This window comes from Melanostigma gelatinosum (genome assembly GCF_949748355.1).
Source record: "Melanostigma gelatinosum genome assembly, chromosome: 4".
Classification (NCBI taxonomy): Eukaryota; Metazoa; Chordata; class Actinopteri; order Perciformes; family Zoarcidae; genus Melanostigma; species Melanostigma gelatinosum.
The window spans coordinates 23892859-23912721 of record NC_136637.1 but is presented as its reverse complement, the minus strand read 5'-3'; the positions used below and the strand labels follow the sequence as shown (position 1 = coordinate 23912721).

Genomic DNA, 19863 nt, shown 5'->3' with positions numbered 1-19863 from the left:
AGTCAGCTCTCCTGTGCAGAAGATTGTGAATGATTTCCCTTTAGTGATTTCAGAGTTGGGACAAAGTGTAAACTCCGCCCCTCTGACCGTCAGCCAATCATGTTTGAATATTCAAATGAGCCACCCATAAAGATGACTTGGAGAGGCAACTGTGACAGACCATAAGAACCTTTACTCCTAAACCGCAACTCCATACCACTTTTGTGTTTTGAATCATACGCTTGGATATACAGCCGGTCCGCCGGACACCAAGATAACTTTTAATTCAGGATATTTAAGAAAAAAAAACAAACTTTGCAATAATATGGGAAAAGAAAATATCAGTTTTTTGTCTGTTTGGATAATTTTGGGGAAAATCTTTGCAACTTTTTCTTCTGACCCTGAACTCACCACCACCACCACCACTGTGTTCGGTAAGAACGACCTATCAGCTTGTTTGCCTGACAAAGAGAATATTTTCATGATTCATCCGCAGCTCTAATTAGGCAGCAATTACATGCGGGGATCAGGTTCATTCCTGCATGATGTTCCGTGTTGACCGCGAGTAACCCCGTGAAACGCTTTCACAGTTCAGGTCTGCGTCCTATTTCATGCCATTTAGGTCCATGTGTGCATGAAGCAAAGCGGCTGCTACGGGCCTTTTGTCTGGAGAGAGAACAGAGGAAAAACAAAACACTACGGTGAAAAACAAGGATGTTATAAAATCGCATTATTTTAGAGCGTAAAAAACAAAAACATACTCAATGTTTAATTAGAAATACTTTTTAATGGTATTTGTTTCCACTTTAAACCATTTCGATTTGTTTGATTTTTTTACAAGACTTATTAAGTTACAAAACAAGACCCAGTGTAATAATCTGGTTGTATCCAGATTTTATCAATTGAACTGAATCTCTTAAGGAATTCCAGGCTTCTGACAATATTTGAATCTTTAATTCATTTTATGCTGGTAGAAATACAGTGGAGACAAAAGGGGGCGACACAGCCATGCTCTATGTCCCTACCGGTTCACTGACACACTGGTGTGTTCAGTGGTCCATTAGTTTGACAGATAGAAAAACAGCAAGTTTCGCAATTGGCATGAAAAGGTTTCCTGTTTGTTGATGTGTGTTTATTTTGTCCAGACTGTTTGAAATTGCTGCCTGGTTGTTGTCTGTATGCATAGAACTGGAATGTGTAATAATAATGTTCTTTAATGTTCAGTTTCCCTGACTTGTGCATGCAATCCTCTACATTTCTATCATACCACAATGATCTAATCCACTGCGTACTGTTTGTAACAGCAAACGCCACAGTCACCGGTACTCCGCTGCCGACCACTCCTGAATGGATCACGGACTTCACTGACATCGTGTCCAAGTTCTCCCTGCGCACCGTCGACATCCCAGATGACGACATGTGCTACATTGTGGCAGGCAGCCCAGAAACCATCAAAGAGTGTAACTTCAACTCAGAGACACAGACCTTCATTGTGATACATGGCTGGACGGTATGCTGAACTCAATGTATCTCATGTAAAGTTGTCACCAGCATGCAATACTATAGAAAACCATGTTAAAATCACAGGTATCGCAGCAGGTTTATCATATGGGTGCCTGGTTTGTTAATTAAGTATTTATTTGTGTGTTATGTATGTAGGTTATGTGCTCTGTTTTGTTTTGGTCCGCTCAGGTGAAAAACTCTTATTTCTCCTCTGGCTCAGAGATCATTATGAAGTGAAATTATACCACCAATACCAGTTTTTTTTAAAATGCCATAAAAACTGAACTTAAAATAGAGTCTTGCCAATGAAATGTCGGAATCGTGAATGTTGAGCCAAGTCCAAACTGATGTGATGAACGTAACAGTAAATGCACATTTCAGAGCAGACAGGCTGAGAACAGTGAGATCGCTCTGCACACAGAGCATGCATCTCCTCCTATAATGGGATTCAGTCACGCAACAAGATTTGAACCTGAAGACGATTTGGCTTCTCTCCAACCACACAACACACAGATTGAGGGCTAAAGCCAGAATGAATCACGCCATCCAGCAGCTGACCTCAGAAATGTGTGTGTGACCGTGTGTGTGTGTGTGTGTGTGTGTGTGTGTGTGTGTGTGTTACTACAGGTGACCGGGATGTTTGAGAGCTGGGTGCCCAAACTGGTGTCTGCTCTCTACGAGCGTGAGCCCAGTGCCAATGTGATCGTGGTGGACTGGCTGACCCGCGCCAACCAGCACTACCCGACCTCTGCAGCCTACACCAAACTAGTGGGCCGCGACGTGGCCAAGTTCGTTACATGGCTACAAGTAAGTGTTTTCATTTATCAGTGTCCAGCTTGCTGACACGGAGCTGACAAACAGCTGGATCATATTCTCCTCATCCCCGCTGCTTTTGCGTCACCGAAACGTTCACTGTATTCTACGTTCATCTGCCAGCAAAGAAGTTAGAGCAGCTGGAGAATCTGTGACAAATTTCTGTTTGATGACGTAATCCTTTTGAACCCAGTGGCGCTGCTGTCTGTGGCTCACAGCAGCTTCTCATTACAAAGATCAGAATTTAGCAAAGCTCAGACTTTGTTTGAGCAACTTAAGGGCAAAAAGGGGTACTGGCAGGAATAATGCTTTCATTTGTTTGTCCTTTATTTCCATCACTTCCAAGTTTAAAGTTTTGGCAACGCATACAATTACACAAATGAATCCTCATCTTGGATTATGTCCAAAACTCCATTAATATTTGAACAGGTAAAGCCCACTATTAGTTTGAATCCCTCCAGCAAGTCTGTGGGATTCACTTTAAACTGTTTTACGTTATGTCCACATGTTCTTCTGGCACATCTGATCCATCTCCTCGCTTTCAGAAAGAGCTGCAGTTGCCCTGGGAGAGGATTCATCTGCTGGGCTACAGTCTGGGAGCACACGTGGCTGGAGTTGCCGGAGACCTCACAGACCATAAAATCAGCAGGATCACAGGTGAGAACATTTACGACCATGTGCATTGTGTTTTAGCGATAAGCATTTTTGCCTCATTTCTTACACACTTTAATGTCTAAATTTAGTCTCTGAGCCAGTGAATTAATGCGTGCAAACATACCATACTATACTGTATTGTAAGATACAGGCCCTGCTCGTAAAAACAAAACACTGCACCAGTGAAATATAATCACCCGGCCATTCCAGGCCCGTATACTGTAAGTGTGCTGTGAACCAGTCGGTGCCAGTATGCGGGTCCAATCCCCCTATTTGTCCCCATGGAGTTTATTGAGTTGGGACATCTCTCTGACCTGCTTATAATAATGGTGTGTTCACTGTGATCAAAGGCAGGAGCCCATTAACAACCCGCAATCACTACTTCACATTGTCCCGAGCTTCAGTGGTTCTGCAGAGCTGCACATGAAGAAAAGAGACTAAAATAAACACACACTGAAATGTTTAAATGTGCTGTTTTATCGGTAGATCGGTCCATAAAAGTGATCATTCAGGAGGCATTTATTTCAGCGTTTATGTGTCTTTTATGATCTACACACAATCAATTCTTCATGGAAAACCGTGCACAACAAAGCAATTCCTCCAAAACACTGTGAGGCGTCACTGAAATTTGCCTCCCTCTCCTTTTATCTAGGTCTGGATCCTGCTGGTCCCACCTTCGAGCACGCAGACAACCAGAACATCCTGTCCAAAGACGATGCCCAGTTTGTGGACGTCCTGCACACCAACACCAGGGGCTCCCCGGACCGCAGCATCGGCATCCAGAGAGCCGTGGGCCACATCGACATTTACCCCAATGGAGGCACTTTCCAGCCTGGCTGCGATATCCAGAATACATTGTTGGGGATTGCATCGGCAGGCATCAAGGGCCTCCAAAGTATGTCCACATGTTCTTCTCATTGTTCGTTCCTCACTACACTTCTGATTGTGATGATGCTTGTGTAAGTTTACATGTTGTCAACAGACACTTTAGGTCTATAAAAGCTCTCATAGCTACAATTAAAATATGTTTGCCTCCAGGCGTAACAGCCACAGATTCACAGACGTGTTTTAACTGCGCAAGGCATCTAAAAGTTCAAAGTGAGAAATGCCGTAAAGGCCTCACATGAGGAAGACATTTACGCCGTTGCATGACGTCACGCCATAGAAGGTGCAGAGGGTTCACAAGCGTCTGTGTTCTGTGTGCTTCAGATATGGACCAGCTCATCAAATGTTCCCACGAGCGCTCCATCCACCTGTTCATCGACTCTCTGCTGAACACCCAGCAGCAGAGCATGGCCTACCGCTGCAGCTCCAGAGAGGCCTTCAACAAGGGCATGTGCCTCAGCTGCAGGAAGAACCGCTGCAACAAGCTGGGCTACAACATCAACAAGGTCCGCACGACCCGCAGCGCCAAGATGTACCTCAAGACTCGTGAAATGATGCCTTACAAAGGTAAACACGGGGGGGAGAGGAACATGCAGAGAGGCGTTGGGAGGCTTTGCGTCCTGTGCAGCGCTGGAAAGAAATACTTTGATCCACTGTAGAAAAGTCTGACTGGTTTAATGGACTTTACCAAGGATTAGTCATATTCGAGTTAATGGGTGCACATACCTTAATAGGAGTAATCCTCAGCGTGTGAGCTACTGTTGTTGAATGTGCTTAGTGTGGATGTGGCTGCGTGGAGCTGTAATTCATATAAGTACAGGTAGCAATGGTACAAATAGACTACACACAATGTTCACACAGCTGTAGACATGTACAACAATGTATGCTGAGGTAATGCAACGCCACTACATGTGACACACTATGAATGGAAAAGTTGATTTAAGAATTTGGTAAAAGTCAGCATTATTTCTGTGCAAAGATTAGCATGCTTGGTAAACAGTTCTTTTGTTATGGATATATATATGAGGGTGTGTGAACTCTTTGTTTAAATGCAGCACTGTGGCAGTCACATGAAGACAGAGAACGGTTGCATAAGGGCGTTTGAAAGTATTAAACTAACTTTAAGTCGTGGTTTATGAGAGACGTGGGCCAGTTGTTGAGAACCCGTCAATCTGCGTGAGAGCGTGTCTAAAGTGTGAACTCTGTTTCTTCTGTCGTAGTTTTCCACTATCAAGTCAAGGTGCATCTCTTCAGTGGGGACCAGCTGAGCTTCACCGAGCAGCCAATGAAGATTTCTCTGTTTGGAACCCACGGAGAGAAGGAGGACATTTCCTTCGTCCTGTACGTACATTAAACAGCACCATTTTTTTTAACATACTGTCATGTTAAAAAAAAACAAAAAAAACATGCATGTGGAAATTACAAGAGAAAGTTGACACATGGTCAACAACAGTGTTTCCTGACCATAAATACAGACCATATTGGCACCATTGCTATATATGTCAAACACATCCACACACACAACATAGATAAACTTTGCTCTTCTTGTTACCCCTTAGGCCGGTCCTGACCGGTAACACCACTTTGTCGTTCCTCATCACCACCGATGTGGATATTGGCGACCTGATGATCGTGAAGCTGCGCTGGGAGGCGGACACAATCATCAGCTGGTCAAACTGGTGGGGCAGCAGCAAGTTCCACATCCGAAAACTGCGCATCAAGTCCGGGGAGACCCAGTCCAAGTGAGTTCTCGGTCTCCATCACAAACATATCTAGAATAAACTAGAATAGATCCATTGACACTTCGGACTGGAATTCTTTTTCTTTTCATTTTGTTGTTACTTTAAAGTGTTTTTTCTTTCTCCATGTGATCTCAGGGTGATCTTCAGCTCGAAGGAAGGAGAGTTTGCCTACCTCGTCAGGGGAGGAGAAGATGGAGTCTTTGTCAAGTCGAAAGAAGACAACATGAGCCGTAAAGAAAAATTGTAAGTTGAGGAGAAGCTTCCTGTATATGGATCCTTGTTATTTATTATCAATTATCAATTGACGTATTTCAAAACCCAGTTTTATCAGAAGCAGAAGCTCTCCTGTTCACTGTTGTCTCTTCTTCTCTGCAGGATGCACAAGCTGAAAATGCAGGGCACTCTTTTTGAGCAGAACGGCGCTTGAAAGCTGCACTTGAACACACATCATGCACAGCATCCATCTCTACACACATAGCCAAAGATGGACCGCACTCTGCAACACTGGGAAAGCCACAGCAAGCAACTGGACATATACTGAATGCTGCCTTTTTTTTTCTTTCTTCTTCTTCTTTCTCCTGTTGTGCCTCTTGACTTCAACTCCCATTGCAACCAACACAACCTCATCCACAGTGCTAGAAATCAGTCTGCTCACAAACTCTCTCCTGTCTCTCCGCATATTCTGCTGCTGACACATGTTACAGCTTTCTTCATGACGATGTGCTCGCATATGACAAATGTACACTTTCAGTAGCATTTCTGCACATCGTTGTAATCATTTGTTTATGCTTCTGTAGCCCATATATACTGTTTATACTGATTTTGATGTACTTTTAACCCCTGGAGTGTTTTTTTTCTTTGCCTTTGTGAACTTGGATTGTTGTTTATGTATAAATGATTCAGAGTGATAGGCATAATTTAGGCACATCTTTTTTTTTTAAATGTGCAAAATTATAATTTTGTCTCTAATGTTCTTCTTTACCGACCCACTAATTGCAATGAATTGACAGGGACCAAAGAAGTATTTACTATCTACTGACTGGAGAATCACAGTGGTCTAAATACCTTTTTTGATCAGTATTATATATATATAAATATGAGTAATGTGTTAATATCTGATCTTTTGAAGCCTTGCTTGTTCTTTGATTGTGTTTTAGTTATTGTGTCACTGGTCACTTTAAAAGGCTCTCTGTCCCCTGCAGCCATTTAGATGTCAAAGGTCATTGAGATTGCGGTCCAACAGGGAAATGCATCTTTTAATTTGGGTATTTTTTTTCCTGAAATTTAACTGAGGTCACTTTTAAATCCAATAATGGCTCGGTGCTCTTTAATTACTTCATGAATGGGCCAACAGTGTCTCCCCTGCAATAGTTGACATCATTGACTTAACTCTGTCTACAACGTGCCCTTATTTTGAAAAGGTCAAACTGTACTTTACAAAATTGCTGAAAATAAACATGCAAGCCCTGATAATTTGTGATGGACTGGCCTACATGTTAGCCGCAATACATCTCAAGAATACTTCATATTGTATTTGCTGAATGTATATTTGTATATTAAGCTGTAATATATTTTGGGAGGCTTTCATTGTCACCTGTATTTTTTTTAAATAAATGAAGCGTTTTGTCATTTTATGCAGGAGGCTTTGGAAAGATCAATTAAATTGTTCTCCATGCCAGCTGTTCAGTGAATTTACTTTCATGAACTGAGATGCAGTGCACTGTATAAATAAAGAGCCCAGGATGGTTTAATAAAGAGATAAACCACATATTCCAATACTCCTGACTGCTTTAGTTGCTTTTAGATAATGATAAGATGATTGAAGCATCAAAATATAGTAGGAATGAATCGTCACTCTCCAATCTGATGTTCAATCAGATAAAAGAGCATCTGCCTGGTAGCATCATCGTCATCATCAAAGCTCATCGGTTTTAGAAGCAGGTGAAATACATATTTAAATATCAGTGATGAAGTCTGATCAGACTGAGGGATCCACCTAAGCATCTTGAGGGTAACAGCTCCTTGATTGAGGCTGAAAAGCTGACTTAAAATATGTTAAATATTAAACTATGCTCCACATGATACCAGTTTTGGTGATCAAAAAATGTATCGTTTGTTAGCTGTGAGTTTGAGCTTATTTGCACCAGACGTGATTCTAGCACCTGTCAAGAGAGTTTTATAAACTTTTAAACAACTGAAGGTTCTTGTATATGCAGTATTTCAAACAAAACACACTGAGTAGCACAAGTACTAGTAGTTTAAAAAGTACCCTGTGGAGCTTTTTATTGTGATCAGACACATTTTCATTCACATCCAAGGTTTCTATATTTCTAAAGACTGTTATTTTAAAACACTTTGGTCACATGACACGCTCCTCTTTCTTTGTAATCTAAGTTAAAACCACCGTCATGATGTTAGGGCTGGCAATGTCAGTTGGTTCCAGTGTGAAACATTTTCGGACTATTGGATGGACTGCTTTTTAATTTGCTCCACACATCCGTAGTCCTGAAGGGAGGAATCTCAATGACTTTGGTAATGATTTGGTGTTGGTGGCAGATTTTGAGATATCGAATCCAAAAACGAATTACCTCAACTATACTTTGAGATTATTCTACCATAGCATTGTAACACTATGTTTTGTAAATAGCTGTCATAGCTAACTTTGGTTGGAAAATTACATGAGGCTCTCCAAACGGGCCCCGTTTTTCAGTCGTCCGTGTTTTATTTAAATCAATACAGCTGTTGACGAAGTGTGTTTTGCGAACTAAAGCGTATAATAATAATAATAACTTTATTTATGTAGCACCTTTAAAAACAGAGTTTACAAAGTGCTTTGACAGACAAAGCAGCAAAAGCAAGGAAATAATAATAACAACAGAAACACAGTGAGGCCCAACAAAGCACAAGAGTTAAACCCAGATAACACAGTACAATAAATGAATAGGAAAAAACCTGTTGATACGATAAAAATATACTAAGAAATATATAAAATAAAACAAAATAAATTCGTAAAATAATTTAGCAAAATCAACAAATAAAAATGAAGCAGTAAAGCAACAACATCACATGAATGCCAGTCTGTAAAAATGTGTTTTAAGAAGTGATTTAAAAGAGATTACTGATTCAGCGAGTCTTATCTCCTCAGGCAGTTTTGTTCCAAAGTCGAGGGGCCCTGATGGCAAAAGCGCGGTCACCTTTAGTTTTCAGCCTCGACTTTGGAACAGAAGTGCCTCAGGCTGCGAGCTGGCTTATATAGGGGGTCGACATTTCCTCTATTTTGGGGGCAGACCCATACGTGCTTTAAAATAATCAGTAAAATCTTAAAAAAATCAATTCTAAAACGAACAGGGAGCCAGTGAAGAGAAGCCATGATTGGGGTGATGTGATGTCGTCTGCTAATTAAAACCAGTGAGAAGCCGAGCTGCTGCGTTCTGAACTATAACCACAACAGCTGTGTATTGCACTCTGAGACCAAACATCAGTCACCTACATTTTGTGTTGTGCCTCATTGCATCCGTTTCACACATCCAACATGTTTTAATAGCACAGGATTATAGTTGGATGTGATCACTAAGCCAGCTTTGCTAGAAATTCAAAACATATTACGTAACACTGAACCGACCAACAGTATATGAGTAAGAAGAAGTTGTGTCTCTGATTCCTCAGGTTTGTGGATTAGTTCCTCTGAAAGAGATTCCCACAAGACTGCTGAACGGCAAGGCATTGAGAAACAGTTATAAACTGTAAGTGAAAGAAGTTAAATTGGATTCACATCTATGAGAGTCTAGGCGGAGAATGAGTTGGAGTGAAGTCGAAAACTTCAGTATCTGAAAGTATTCAAAGTTTATCAGACATTACACTTATTCCAAAAGGAGTAAAAATCATATTGCCATTAAAACAACTGTGTCAAAGTTGAGTAAATTGGTTACATCTTTCACAACGAAAACAAAACAGATACACGGTGGAAACACTCCCTCGTGACTTTGTGTTGTTGGTGGACGGGTGTTGTTGAAGCCACAAAGGTGACTTTTAAAACGTGTTCAGTGGGCTGCACAAACCTGCGGCATGGCCCACTACTGATTCACAAAAGTTTTTTTTTTGTGTTTGTCTTGTCCGACAAGAATCATCAGACTTGTATTTGTACAACATGTGATCATGTGGCATACCTAGAAATTAGCTTAGGAAATAAATCTTGGAATAAGAAATTGTCGGCAAACTTTGTGGAGGAGTTGCTGCGTGTCCGCTCGCCCTCTCTGCTGGCACCAGCGACTCTCTGCTGTGGAGGTCTGGCATCCGATTCACTCGGCTCTTCATCAACGCCTTGTCATCACAACTGAGGCTTTCCCCCAACATAGGTGAGGAGAAATACAAATGCAGTCATTGCTTTTCGAGGAAAATTTTATGTTCATGGAAGAGTTAGCACTGTTAGCACTGTTAGCACTGTTAGCTGCAAGCTGCCGGCTCAGACATCGTGGTGTTGGGAGCTTTGTGGAAGCAATGGAAATGCTCTTAATTTCAAATGTTGCACCTTTCACAGCACTAGCACAGTGTGCATGCATATCCAATGTCCTTTCATCCAAAATAACTAAAGACAATTCATTTGGGAGAAATATTAGGTTTTATGATGTTGGTATCACACTGTTAACTAAACATTGGCGACACTGTCAGTGGTTTGTTAACAAGTGTTCTCATGTCGGTGAACTTTATTGTTCAATTGACCTTCACAAGCAACAAGCTTGTAACTTTTCAACCATCGCCTCGTCGGCCTCCTGCCCAGTTTATCTTGGCATCTCGAGCCAGAGTTTTAGGCAACAAATCAGCCGCAATGAAGCCGAGTACTCTTGCCCGAACGTTTGCACACAATCCCCAGCTATCATGTAACAACATTTTTACACAGCTAGTGAGTAAACTGCTTCATGCAATAGGTCAAAGGTCAGAGTTCAATGGAAACTATGACATTTCTATAATAGTCGTCGGTGATTGCCAGGTGATGGCCAAAGCTGCGATGATTGCAAATTGTAACACACACTATTCATATGTTGCTGATGCTTGATACCAGGTATATGTTTCGATTGGTCAAGTCGAGTCTGCCAACATGTCACTAGTGGAGTCTGAGCACTGGAACCCGAAGAAGGTAACTTTAATGATTATACAGTCCATTCATAATATGTTGTAAGTAATAATATTTCCAAAAATATTAGATATTTATTCGGATATTCAGCATCAAATAGTTGACATGCCACAAGAATGTATTCTTAATAAACAGAATGTTCTTTAAAACCCCGTAAAACTTGGTTTTATAGTCAATTCTTTACTTAGAGTTACAATTCATATCTTAAATATTGTTTATAAACAATAAAAAAGTGGAAATAATCATTTATTCAACTTAATAAGTTATTAAAGGGGAACTCCACTGGTTTTTACACATCAAAGTCTTGTATGTGAGTATTGTATTTATATGGTTTTATAAAACCTTTTGTGCCTCCAGCAGGAGCTGCGCTAAGTGTGATGAATTGACCCAAGTGATGTCACTTGAGTAGGTGTCGGTTGGGGCGGAAGTTTGAATGAGAAACAAATCTGGGGCTGTGGAGTCAGAAAGAAGTGAGCTTCAAAGACTTCTGTTGTCTCCTCATCTCTGCTTGAGCCTAGAGGCTCGAGGCTACAACAGCATAGCATAACACACCGGTGGCCGAGTTGCATTGTGGTTAATTAGGTGTCATGCTGTGAAGGAAAAAGAATGTATGGAATAAAACAAGATGATGATTCTGGTTTTCTGCTGCATCGATTTTTGTCCTTTTTTTCTTTTACTGTCTATCATGAGTCAAAGTTTGAAGGCATGCAATGCAAAATTGGTTAATTAATCTTTTAACCTTGATGGTTAGTTCATGACAGCATTGTTTTGAAACAGAGAGTTAAAACCTGATGCTTGCATGCTTTCAGCACACGAAACATAATACTGCTTGATGAAGGTTTGTCTCCTTTGTATTCTCTCTCTCTCTAATGTCTTTGGTGCCATGACAACAGCAGATCAGTGAAAAGGGGCCCCAAATTGCCCTTAAGGGGCCCTTATGTCCAGCCAAGCTGCTTGCATCCTGGAATGTCAGGGAGAGACAGCCATGTAGGTAACCACTGATATACAGTAGGCTATTTTATTAGTCTCCTGAAACATGCTTCTGCAGCCTGCAACACACAAACCAACTGTACATTCTGACAACAGACAAAACCAGAGGTCTCAAAGTTCATCAGTGATTACAGCCGTATTTGTTGTATTTCATTATTATTTAATAATTTTCTTGTGGTCAAGTATTTAGGGTTAAGAAAACAGGTATATAAATCAACTTTATTATTATTATTATGAACTTTGTCTGATACAGTCAAAGCAAGAAAACTTGAAACTCATCTTTGTCAACCTAAATGTTTACTGTACTTTATATACCATTTAAAATATGTCCTCCATTTGTTCTTATTTCTTGCAACTGTCTCATCATCTTTTTGTGCAGCACATTCTATCTTTTTGTAAAACATTTGCTGAATGAATACAATTGCCACCCTTTCCTGCAGCTAATGGAGTAATCATTCAATCAACAAATGAATCAATTAAACAAACAAGAAAGCAATTACGCAGCAAGCCCAACATGCAGTAGTAGCCTATCTTCTCATTTATTCCATGTTGGTGATTGAAACATGAATTGAATAAAGTTAGAGACATGATTAATACACTTTACTGGTTTTAATAAGCCGTTCCTGCCAACCAGCGTTGTTCATTCTTCTCGTAATGATTTACCAAACGCATATTTTTCCATTCCCCGCCCGGGGCTCAGCAGCCAATGACTTGTCAGAGGTGCTATTTAAGACGCGGACAGTTCAAGGTGGCTCAGATATCAGCGCTCTGAGCGCAACAGGACGTAGTGAATTATTCTTAGAAGGAATACATGAACTCTTCCGCCGCGTGATCCGATTGATTGCATTCATTGTTCGAGACATTTTCTCCAGAAGGAAGCAGCTGGAAAAGCGATGAAAGCGTGGCGACTTCGGTTTCTGTACTTTCTGGTGTTGAATGCAGCTGTGCAGTATGTGACGTCTCTGGAAGAAGAGCTCACCGATTCTAGTTTTGGTGAGTTGCCAAACTTGATTTAACTGTCACGCACATCGACACACGTTTTGCGGGATTTGAGCGCATATGGAGGGTATTTCTGTCTAATTTACCGCATTACTTTGTATGAGCTGGGTGTGTGTAGTTTGGACTGACAATAAAATCAACTGTTTGTAGGCTGTGGATGACGTGTCTATGGTTGTCTTTGTGCTTTTTGGCGAATATCCAACTTTATTACTGTTGGTTGTGAGAGACAAGGTGCTTTTCACTTTCAGAGAGGAACAACTTGGTGAAAACATCCAGGCTACTGAATAGTCTCAACATCATTTCAGTTATCCAAATGCAGTTTTATATCAACTTTGTTTTCAATGTGTCCCCTAAACTGCTACAATACTTTCTCAATGTAATGGTCTTATGCTTCCTGCATTCACCTCCCCACCCCCCACTCTGAAAACCGGCACAACCCCTGGTTGAGTTGAGTCAGCTGACTGAGCCGGGACCACTGAAACTTGCACAGATTATAGTCTGTGAGGTGGCAGGAACAAAGCTGGGGAAAACTCCCCTGTTGTTACCATGGAGCTCAGCCTGACCAAGTGATTCCCTGTAACCTCTTAGGATGGATCTTGTTTTACGGGGGAGGCTCGTTTACTGAGGGGCCCCGAGGGGCCGGGTCTTATTGGAGCCATTCACGCCGTTAGCTAGTCAGCCGTCTCGGAGACCCTTAGATCTGCTTTACACATCTGACAAGAACACCAGCTTGACAGAGGGATCTCTTCTCTTCTCTTCTAACACATTTGTTCACACAGCTAATTGCTCGTGCTTCCTCTCTTTCAGATAACTTCCTCGACCCCCTGAAAGACTTGTTTGAACACAAAGATGACCGCAATCAAACTGTCACCAAATTCTCCCTCCGCAAACCATCCCATCCCGATGATGACCTGTGTTACATCGTTCCCGGCAAACCCGACTCCCTGGCAGCCTGCACCTTCAACAGCACCTCCAAGACCTTCCTGGTAATCCACGGATGGACGGTGAGTGGAGATGCTTCAGCCTGTTGTGACCTGCCTCCCGGTCTTTAAAACACCCAATGTGTCATTATATCGCCAAATTCCAGTGCCGTTGAGTCTTAAATTCACCAAACTAACTTTCTTGACAAGCAACAACATGTTGTAGTTAATACCAAAGAACATGCTGTAAAGAGGAGGTGGACTAGAGGTGGCTCTGATTTTACAATATGACCTTTAAGTTAATTCTCCCTGAAGTTTATTTCATGAATACCAGTTTTATTAGCAGCTATGGCGTCGTTGCATTGAAAGTGTAATGCTCTTAAATGTCTTAAACAGTTGAGTGGGATGTTTGAAAGCTGGGTGGCGAAGCTGGTTTCAGCGCTGTACGACAGAGAGCAGACGGCCAACGTCATCGTGGTGGACTGGCTCAGCTCGGCACAGAACCACTATGTGGTCGCAGCTCAGAACACCAAAGAAGTGGGACACGAGATCGCTCGCTTCCTTGACTGGATCGAGGTCAGTGGGATAGAGTTGATAACTGTAACAGTCAAAAAAAAAATTCCAAGTGGTCATTAGTTTTTCCACTCACCAATAAGAAAACAAACATGTATTTGAAATGATCAGAGTTGTTATTAAAGATGTTACTCTTTACAACAAGCCAAAACACTTTTACAGATAATGTAACCATCAGTAACTTTTTAAGTAGACACTGTCTTATACCTTATTGCGAAATAGTACTGTTCAGGTTTGCTAGCTAGTAAACATAGTATTCATTTATTACTAGGAAACCACCAACATGCCTCTCGAGAACATCCACCTGATTGGCTACAGCCTCGGGGCTCACGTGGCAGGATTTGCTGGAAGCCACGCAACCAATAAAGTCGGAAGAATAACTGGTAAAAAAAACAAACGATGTATTTGATAATACATCCTGCAGTTTAACTTGGTAACCATCAGTTCATTGGGAGTTGATTGGTTAATTCGCTGTCATCGGTCTCTGCCTGCAGGTCTGGACCCAGCTGGTCCCGACTTTGAGGGACAGCATGCCCACAGGCGTCTGTCCCCTGACGACGCTCATTTTGTGGACGTCCTCCACACCTTCACGCGGGGCTCCCTGGGTCTCAGCATCGGGATCCAGCAGCCTGTCGGCCACATTGACATTTACCCCAACGGAGGCAGCTTCCAGCCGGGCTGCAACCTCAGGGGGGCTCTGGAGAAGATCGCCAACTTCGGGTTATTCGGTGAGAATGACTTATAATGTAACTGCAAAATGTAAAAGCATGAACTTGAACTTAGTTTGAAACTAAATCACTGTATTTTGATCGAGGGTTACTTTTGTGGACATAAACGTACTTACTGATGTAAGATTTCTGAAATACGTGAGACAAGTTTTTATATAATTTCCCATAATAATCACTTATTGTCATATCAGCAGAACATTTTTCGACTGTCATAATATTTGTTTTTTAATCATCCAGCCTCACTCAGGATGACCATACATGTTGTTTTATACAGGAAAAAAGCCTCATTGATACTTTGGCCTCACATAATCATGCAATATTTAACATTTTTGTGAGGAAAGGTCAGATAGACTGTCAGTCTTTTTGGCCGAGGTGGTTGATGGGTAAAGCAAAAGTAACACATTGACGTAATTATGCATGTGTAATTAAATATGGTTCCCTCTTTCCTCATCAGCTATTACTGATGCAGTGAAGTGTGAACACGAACGCTCGGTCCACCTGTTCATCGACTCTCTACTGAACAAGCGGGAAGCAGCCAAGGCCTACAGATGCGGCAGCAACGACATGTTTGACCGCGGCATGTGTCTCAGCTGCCGAAAAAGCCGCTGCAACGCAGTGGGCTACGACATCAGCAAGGTCCGCAAGGCACGCAACGTTCAGATGTACACCAGGACTCGAGCCTCCATGCCTTTCAGAGGTCAGTGGACTTTATCAGCAGTGGTGTTTGTTTTCATTGGTGTTGTCCCATGTTTGAATAAACTGCAGCAAAAGTGCCCTCCAGGGTGCACTTTCACTTGAGAAAACATGATGAACTGCCATATAGGGTTTCCTGCATGTGAAATGTAAAGCAGTGCCCTCTTAGGTGGCCTTAAAATTCTGTTCTAAACGTCCAAAGGAATTAAAGATTTCTGAGCTCAATCGTGTTTCAGTTCCTGGTGGGTTTGACAGCAAAAGTCTGATCATCTGCAGCTTAGTTATTTCTAAAACAAACTCATCTAAATTGGAGCAGCTTCGTGCATGTTTAAAATGTTCCAAATGCTCTCTTGCTCCACAGTTTACCACTATCAGCTGAAGATCCACTTCTCCAGTAAGGTGACTCGTTCAGAGATGGAGCCGTCGCTCACTGTCTCGCTGTACGGAACAAAAGGAGAGACTGAAAACCTGGAGCTTAAACTGTGAGTGGGGGATTTAAAAACGTTCATAAAAGAGAATAACAGCGCTGTGACTTGCATCGTGTAGGTTACGAGTTGTTTTGTAACAGCGGCACAGTAGTCAAAAGAAAACAGCATGAAGTAGAAACTATAAACCGTGATATAAACCGCGGACTTGGCAGCATTGACTCTCGCTATGTGGGCTTACATCATGGTTTATGGTGCAGCGTTTATGAGGCTATAAGCTACCGGTAAATAAGATATCCCTACTGGCTACGAGTAGAACACTAACATTTCTCTCTGTTTTTATGTGACAGAAAGGAGAAGATAGCGACGAATAAGACCCATTCATTCCTGCTAGTGACAGAGGAAGATATCGGAGATCTGCTGACATTGAAGTTTAAATGGGAGGAGACAAATGGTTGGTCAGCCTCCAACATGTTGAAGATGGTTTCCTCTTGGTGGTCCGGTGACTCGGACAGCGCCAACATGGAGGTTCACAAGATCCGCATCCGAGCTGGCGAGACCCAACAAAAGTAAGAAGTGCTATATTGGGATAAATACTGATATAAAACCAAAACAATACTCATAATGTGACAAAAAACACACCACTTCCAGCAGTAGAAGTCGTGCAAAATCTTGCCATAGATGACGCTATTTCAGTGGATGAAGTGCTCATGCAGATGGATTGTGTTTTATGAATTTCTTTTTCAGGATGGTGTTCTGTGTAAAAGACCATGGAGCTCAGACATTAACACAAGAGGTCACATTTGTTAAATGTAAGGATGCATGGAGGACAAACACGAAACACACTCCGAAAAGGTAAGCTACCCGATCCAGTTTCTCCAATCACCGTTAAAGGGTAACTTCTGTATTTTTCAACCTGGAGCCTATTTTCTCACGTCTTCGTGAGGGACGGCGTGTCCCCTCTCGTTACGTGCACAGGAAATGAAAATAAGTCTCTCGGAGAAGTCTCGTTCTGAAGTCTTGTGTCGCATCCACATTTTTGAAATCAGCTGAATATTCAGCCACGACAGTGATAATCTTTGAAATAACACCACGCCACGATGCGCTGTTGTCTTCCAGCAACATGTCACATTACGCAATAACAAAATTGTTGTTCCCATTAGTCACTTAGAAAAAAAACATGAGAGAGTACGGTCCAGGTTGAAAAAAAGTTAGGAAATAAAAGGTAGCGGTTTCCAATACTGTTCATGCTTTTAAGTAAAAACAAACTTTTCTCTTTCTGTAGAATAACTCTGGCGAAACACTGACCTCGGAGAAAAGAATCCACCGTTGAACGTCCTTCAGTCCATTTCAGCACTTTTTAATTTATACAGCTGTAAAAGTACATTTGTTATTTAAAAAAAATATGTGTATGAATCGTGTAAAATATTTGTTAAGAACATTTTGTTTTTATGATACAAACTGTAACTTTATTGTTACACAAAAAAAGTAAATGCTGTGGTCTTTGGTGCGTGTTCTGTATTCAAAGAGATGGATACTAGTCAGAGCCTCACATACTGAGAGGTGTGACTGACTGGATTTACCTTAATAGTTCTGAAGGTACTGATGTCCCATTGTGTAAAATACTTCAAGTTAAATTTCATATAGCGGCCACTGTGAAGAATAACATCTTCTTTGAGTTCATGGAGCTCTGCAGGCACTTCTCAAAAAGAAGGCAAAATAGCAGTTAAGATGACTTTCTTAAGGTTTTTTGCAATAGGGTACAGTTTATTTATGTATTATCTAATTGACCGAGCATTCACCACTGTGGCTCACTGCACTGTATGTGACTGTGGGTCCTGTAACAGTGTGCCTTACTGTAGACTGCCGCCAAGAAGTAAGCAGCTGCAAAGTGAACTTGTCTTAACTTTGTTGCCGTTTTTCCGCTCAGTGTACTTTACTATTGTTGTTCTATTGACTTTAAAAAAAAGCTGAACCTTCAAAAGTTGTTTTAAACACTTATTTCACATCTACACTTCTGTGAAATGTCACTTTGAAGCTGTTACCCCAAATATGCTCGTGACATTTTGTCTGCCATAGTTCTATTAAAGTTCTATTGAGGCTCTGATCAGTGTGAGTTAGAAAACAGTGTTTCTCAATGTAGTCTGTCACAAGCCTCTCTTGACTGCAGTTTTCTTCTGTGCATTTGACTTTTTAAATCCTGACTAATGTCGAATGTCATGCTTACATTTACAGTTCTGTGAGCAAAATGTAAACCTTGGCTCGTTTGCGATCGGTACTGTGATCATCGTGACTTCATCTCCGCCTACTTCAGCAATATAGAAACGTTTTTCGCACTGACAACAGGGGAGATTGCGAAACCAAGTTACTTGTAGAGTTATGTAAATGCGCTGTTCGTTATATATTTTTACGCCTGGATGAATTTAATTCGTAAAATGTGCATTTATATCAATGCATTTTGTACATATTTGTAAATATTCACTGTACTGTATAAATTCTTTAACAAACCAAAACTGCCGCCCGGGTGGTCACCCTGAGCCTGACTTTTATTGTCAGGTTGTAACGGTGAAAAACAATAATAAACTTTACAATCATGAAACTGTTCCACTGTTATCGCTCAAATTTACCAGCACAAGGTTGTTTTATTCCTTTTCTTCTTCATTATCAGTAGAAAACCTGTCTGTGATCCTAACAATTTAAACTCTCACGTCTGTTTTTGATACAAAAGTGCTAGCAATTGTTGAATTACACAAAATAAACTCTGATTTCTTCATGTCCTAGTTGTGACGGCATTGGCCGACTGTGTCAAGGTCACCCAAGCGATTAACACCACGAGGACACGATCACACAGCTTTAGATTCAGCCACAAATGAACCTTTTAGTTATGACATGTGAATCATTAGTGGTGGAGGAAGTGTTCAAAGGATAAGCACACAAGCATTATCAGTTAAATGTACTTGTGATGTTGAAAGTAGTTTTAATTGCTTTATGTACAGCAGTTTATTGCAGTGGTTCCTAACCAAGGGGGCCGGGGAACCTTTAATCTATCTGGGGGGCCGTGAGATAATTATTGGGGTTGGAAAGAAGAGAAAGCACGAGATATGCTACACATATTTGTATTTCTTTTTATATCTCTCAAGCCTTTGTTGTTTTTCTAAAATATTTCAGGATTTAAATGTGTCAACAATGTTCACGAAAAATGTTAACCTTTCATTCAAATAATGTAATTTGTATCTGTAGCAGTCAAATAAAAACTGGAATAATATTTACTGAAGCAGGGTTATTACAGTAAAAACTGTAAATAAATCGAAAATAAGCAGTGAAAAATATTGTTCGTAAACTGACACTTAACAAAAACAATATCCTTCAAGAAAAAATGAAGCTAAACTGAAATATTACCTGGTTAAACTGATAAAAGTAAATTCGTTTTGATTTAATTTTTAGCTATAAAATATTGCGAAAAAAGAAGTTCTGAACCACAGAAATTGAGAGTTTACAGGCTTGACCTCCCAGAAGACGGCCCTATAACGCAATTTCTTTACATCGAACGCTGAAGTAGCGCAAATAACATAACAAACATAAACATAATAACCATTCCTATACAGTTCTCTAACACTATATATATATATATATATATATATATATATATATATAATGTAGCTATACTTCTGAGACATACCTGGCCCTAACAAAAACAAACTAACTACAACTAAACTTTTCTGAAAAACGTAAATGAAAGAAAAATAGCAAAAGCATTCTGAAACTAAACTAAAGTAAAATTGAAACGTCAAAAATAAAATAAAATAAATATTAATTGAAAATTCAGAA

The 19863-nt window shown here is 40.8% G+C and overlaps 2 protein-coding genes across 2 annotated transcripts; both read left to right on the top strand.

The window, feature by feature from the left end:
* Positions 1 to 175: 175 nt before the first annotated feature.
* lpla (lipoprotein lipase a) lies at positions 176 to 7344 on the top strand. Its single transcript, XM_079267528.1, has 10 exons — positions 176 to 413; positions 1284 to 1489; positions 2110 to 2289; positions 2841 to 2952; positions 3602 to 3844; positions 4159 to 4401; positions 5055 to 5175; positions 5394 to 5576; positions 5712 to 5819; positions 5952 to 7344. Exons 1-10 carry the CDS (start codon positions 305 to 307, stop codon positions 6001 to 6003), a joined length of 1557 nt encoding a protein of 518 aa, XP_079123654.1. The 5' UTR covers positions 176 to 304; the 3' UTR covers positions 6004 to 7344.
* Positions 7345 to 12473: 5129 nt separating this feature from the next.
* On the top strand, positions 12474 to 18753 carry lpl2a (lipoprotein lipase 2 a). The gene is made up of 10 exons (XM_079267841.1): positions 12474 to 12690; positions 13504 to 13700; positions 14013 to 14192; positions 14461 to 14572; positions 14684 to 14917; positions 15372 to 15614; positions 15972 to 16092; positions 16386 to 16604; positions 16783 to 16890; positions 17321 to 18753. The coding sequence occupies exons 1-10, from the start codon at positions 12591 to 12593 to the stop codon at positions 17340 to 17342; spliced, it is 1536 nt and encodes a 511-aa protein (XP_079123967.1). The 5' UTR covers positions 12474 to 12590; the 3' UTR covers positions 17343 to 18753.
* Positions 18754 to 19863: the final 1110 nt, after the last annotated feature.

Excerpts from the sequence above, each read along its gene's own strand:
- lpla (XM_079267528.1), top strand. The coding sequence starts at position 305 with ATGGGAAAAGAAAATATCAGTTTTTTGTCTGTTTGGATAATTTTGGGG. Across the intron at positions 414-1,283 it reads CACCACCACCACTGTGTTCG|CAAACGCCACAGTCACCGGT; the intron begins GTAAGAACGACC and ends TGTTTGTAACAG. Across the intron at positions 3,845-4,158 it reads AGGCATCAAGGGCCTCCAAA|ATATGGACCAGCTCATCAAA; the intron begins GTATGTCCACAT and ends TGTGTGCTTCAG.
- lpl2a (XM_079267841.1), top strand. The coding sequence starts at position 12,591 with ATGAAAGCGTGGCGACTTCGGTTTCTGTACTTTCTGGTGTTGAATGCA. Across the intron at positions 12,691-13,503 it reads GCTCACCGATTCTAGTTTTG|ATAACTTCCTCGACCCCCTG; the intron begins GTGAGTTGCCAA and ends CCTCTCTTTCAG. Across the intron at positions 15,615-15,971 it reads AGCCTCCATGCCTTTCAGAG|TTTACCACTATCAGCTGAAG; the intron begins GTCAGTGGACTT and ends CTTGCTCCACAG.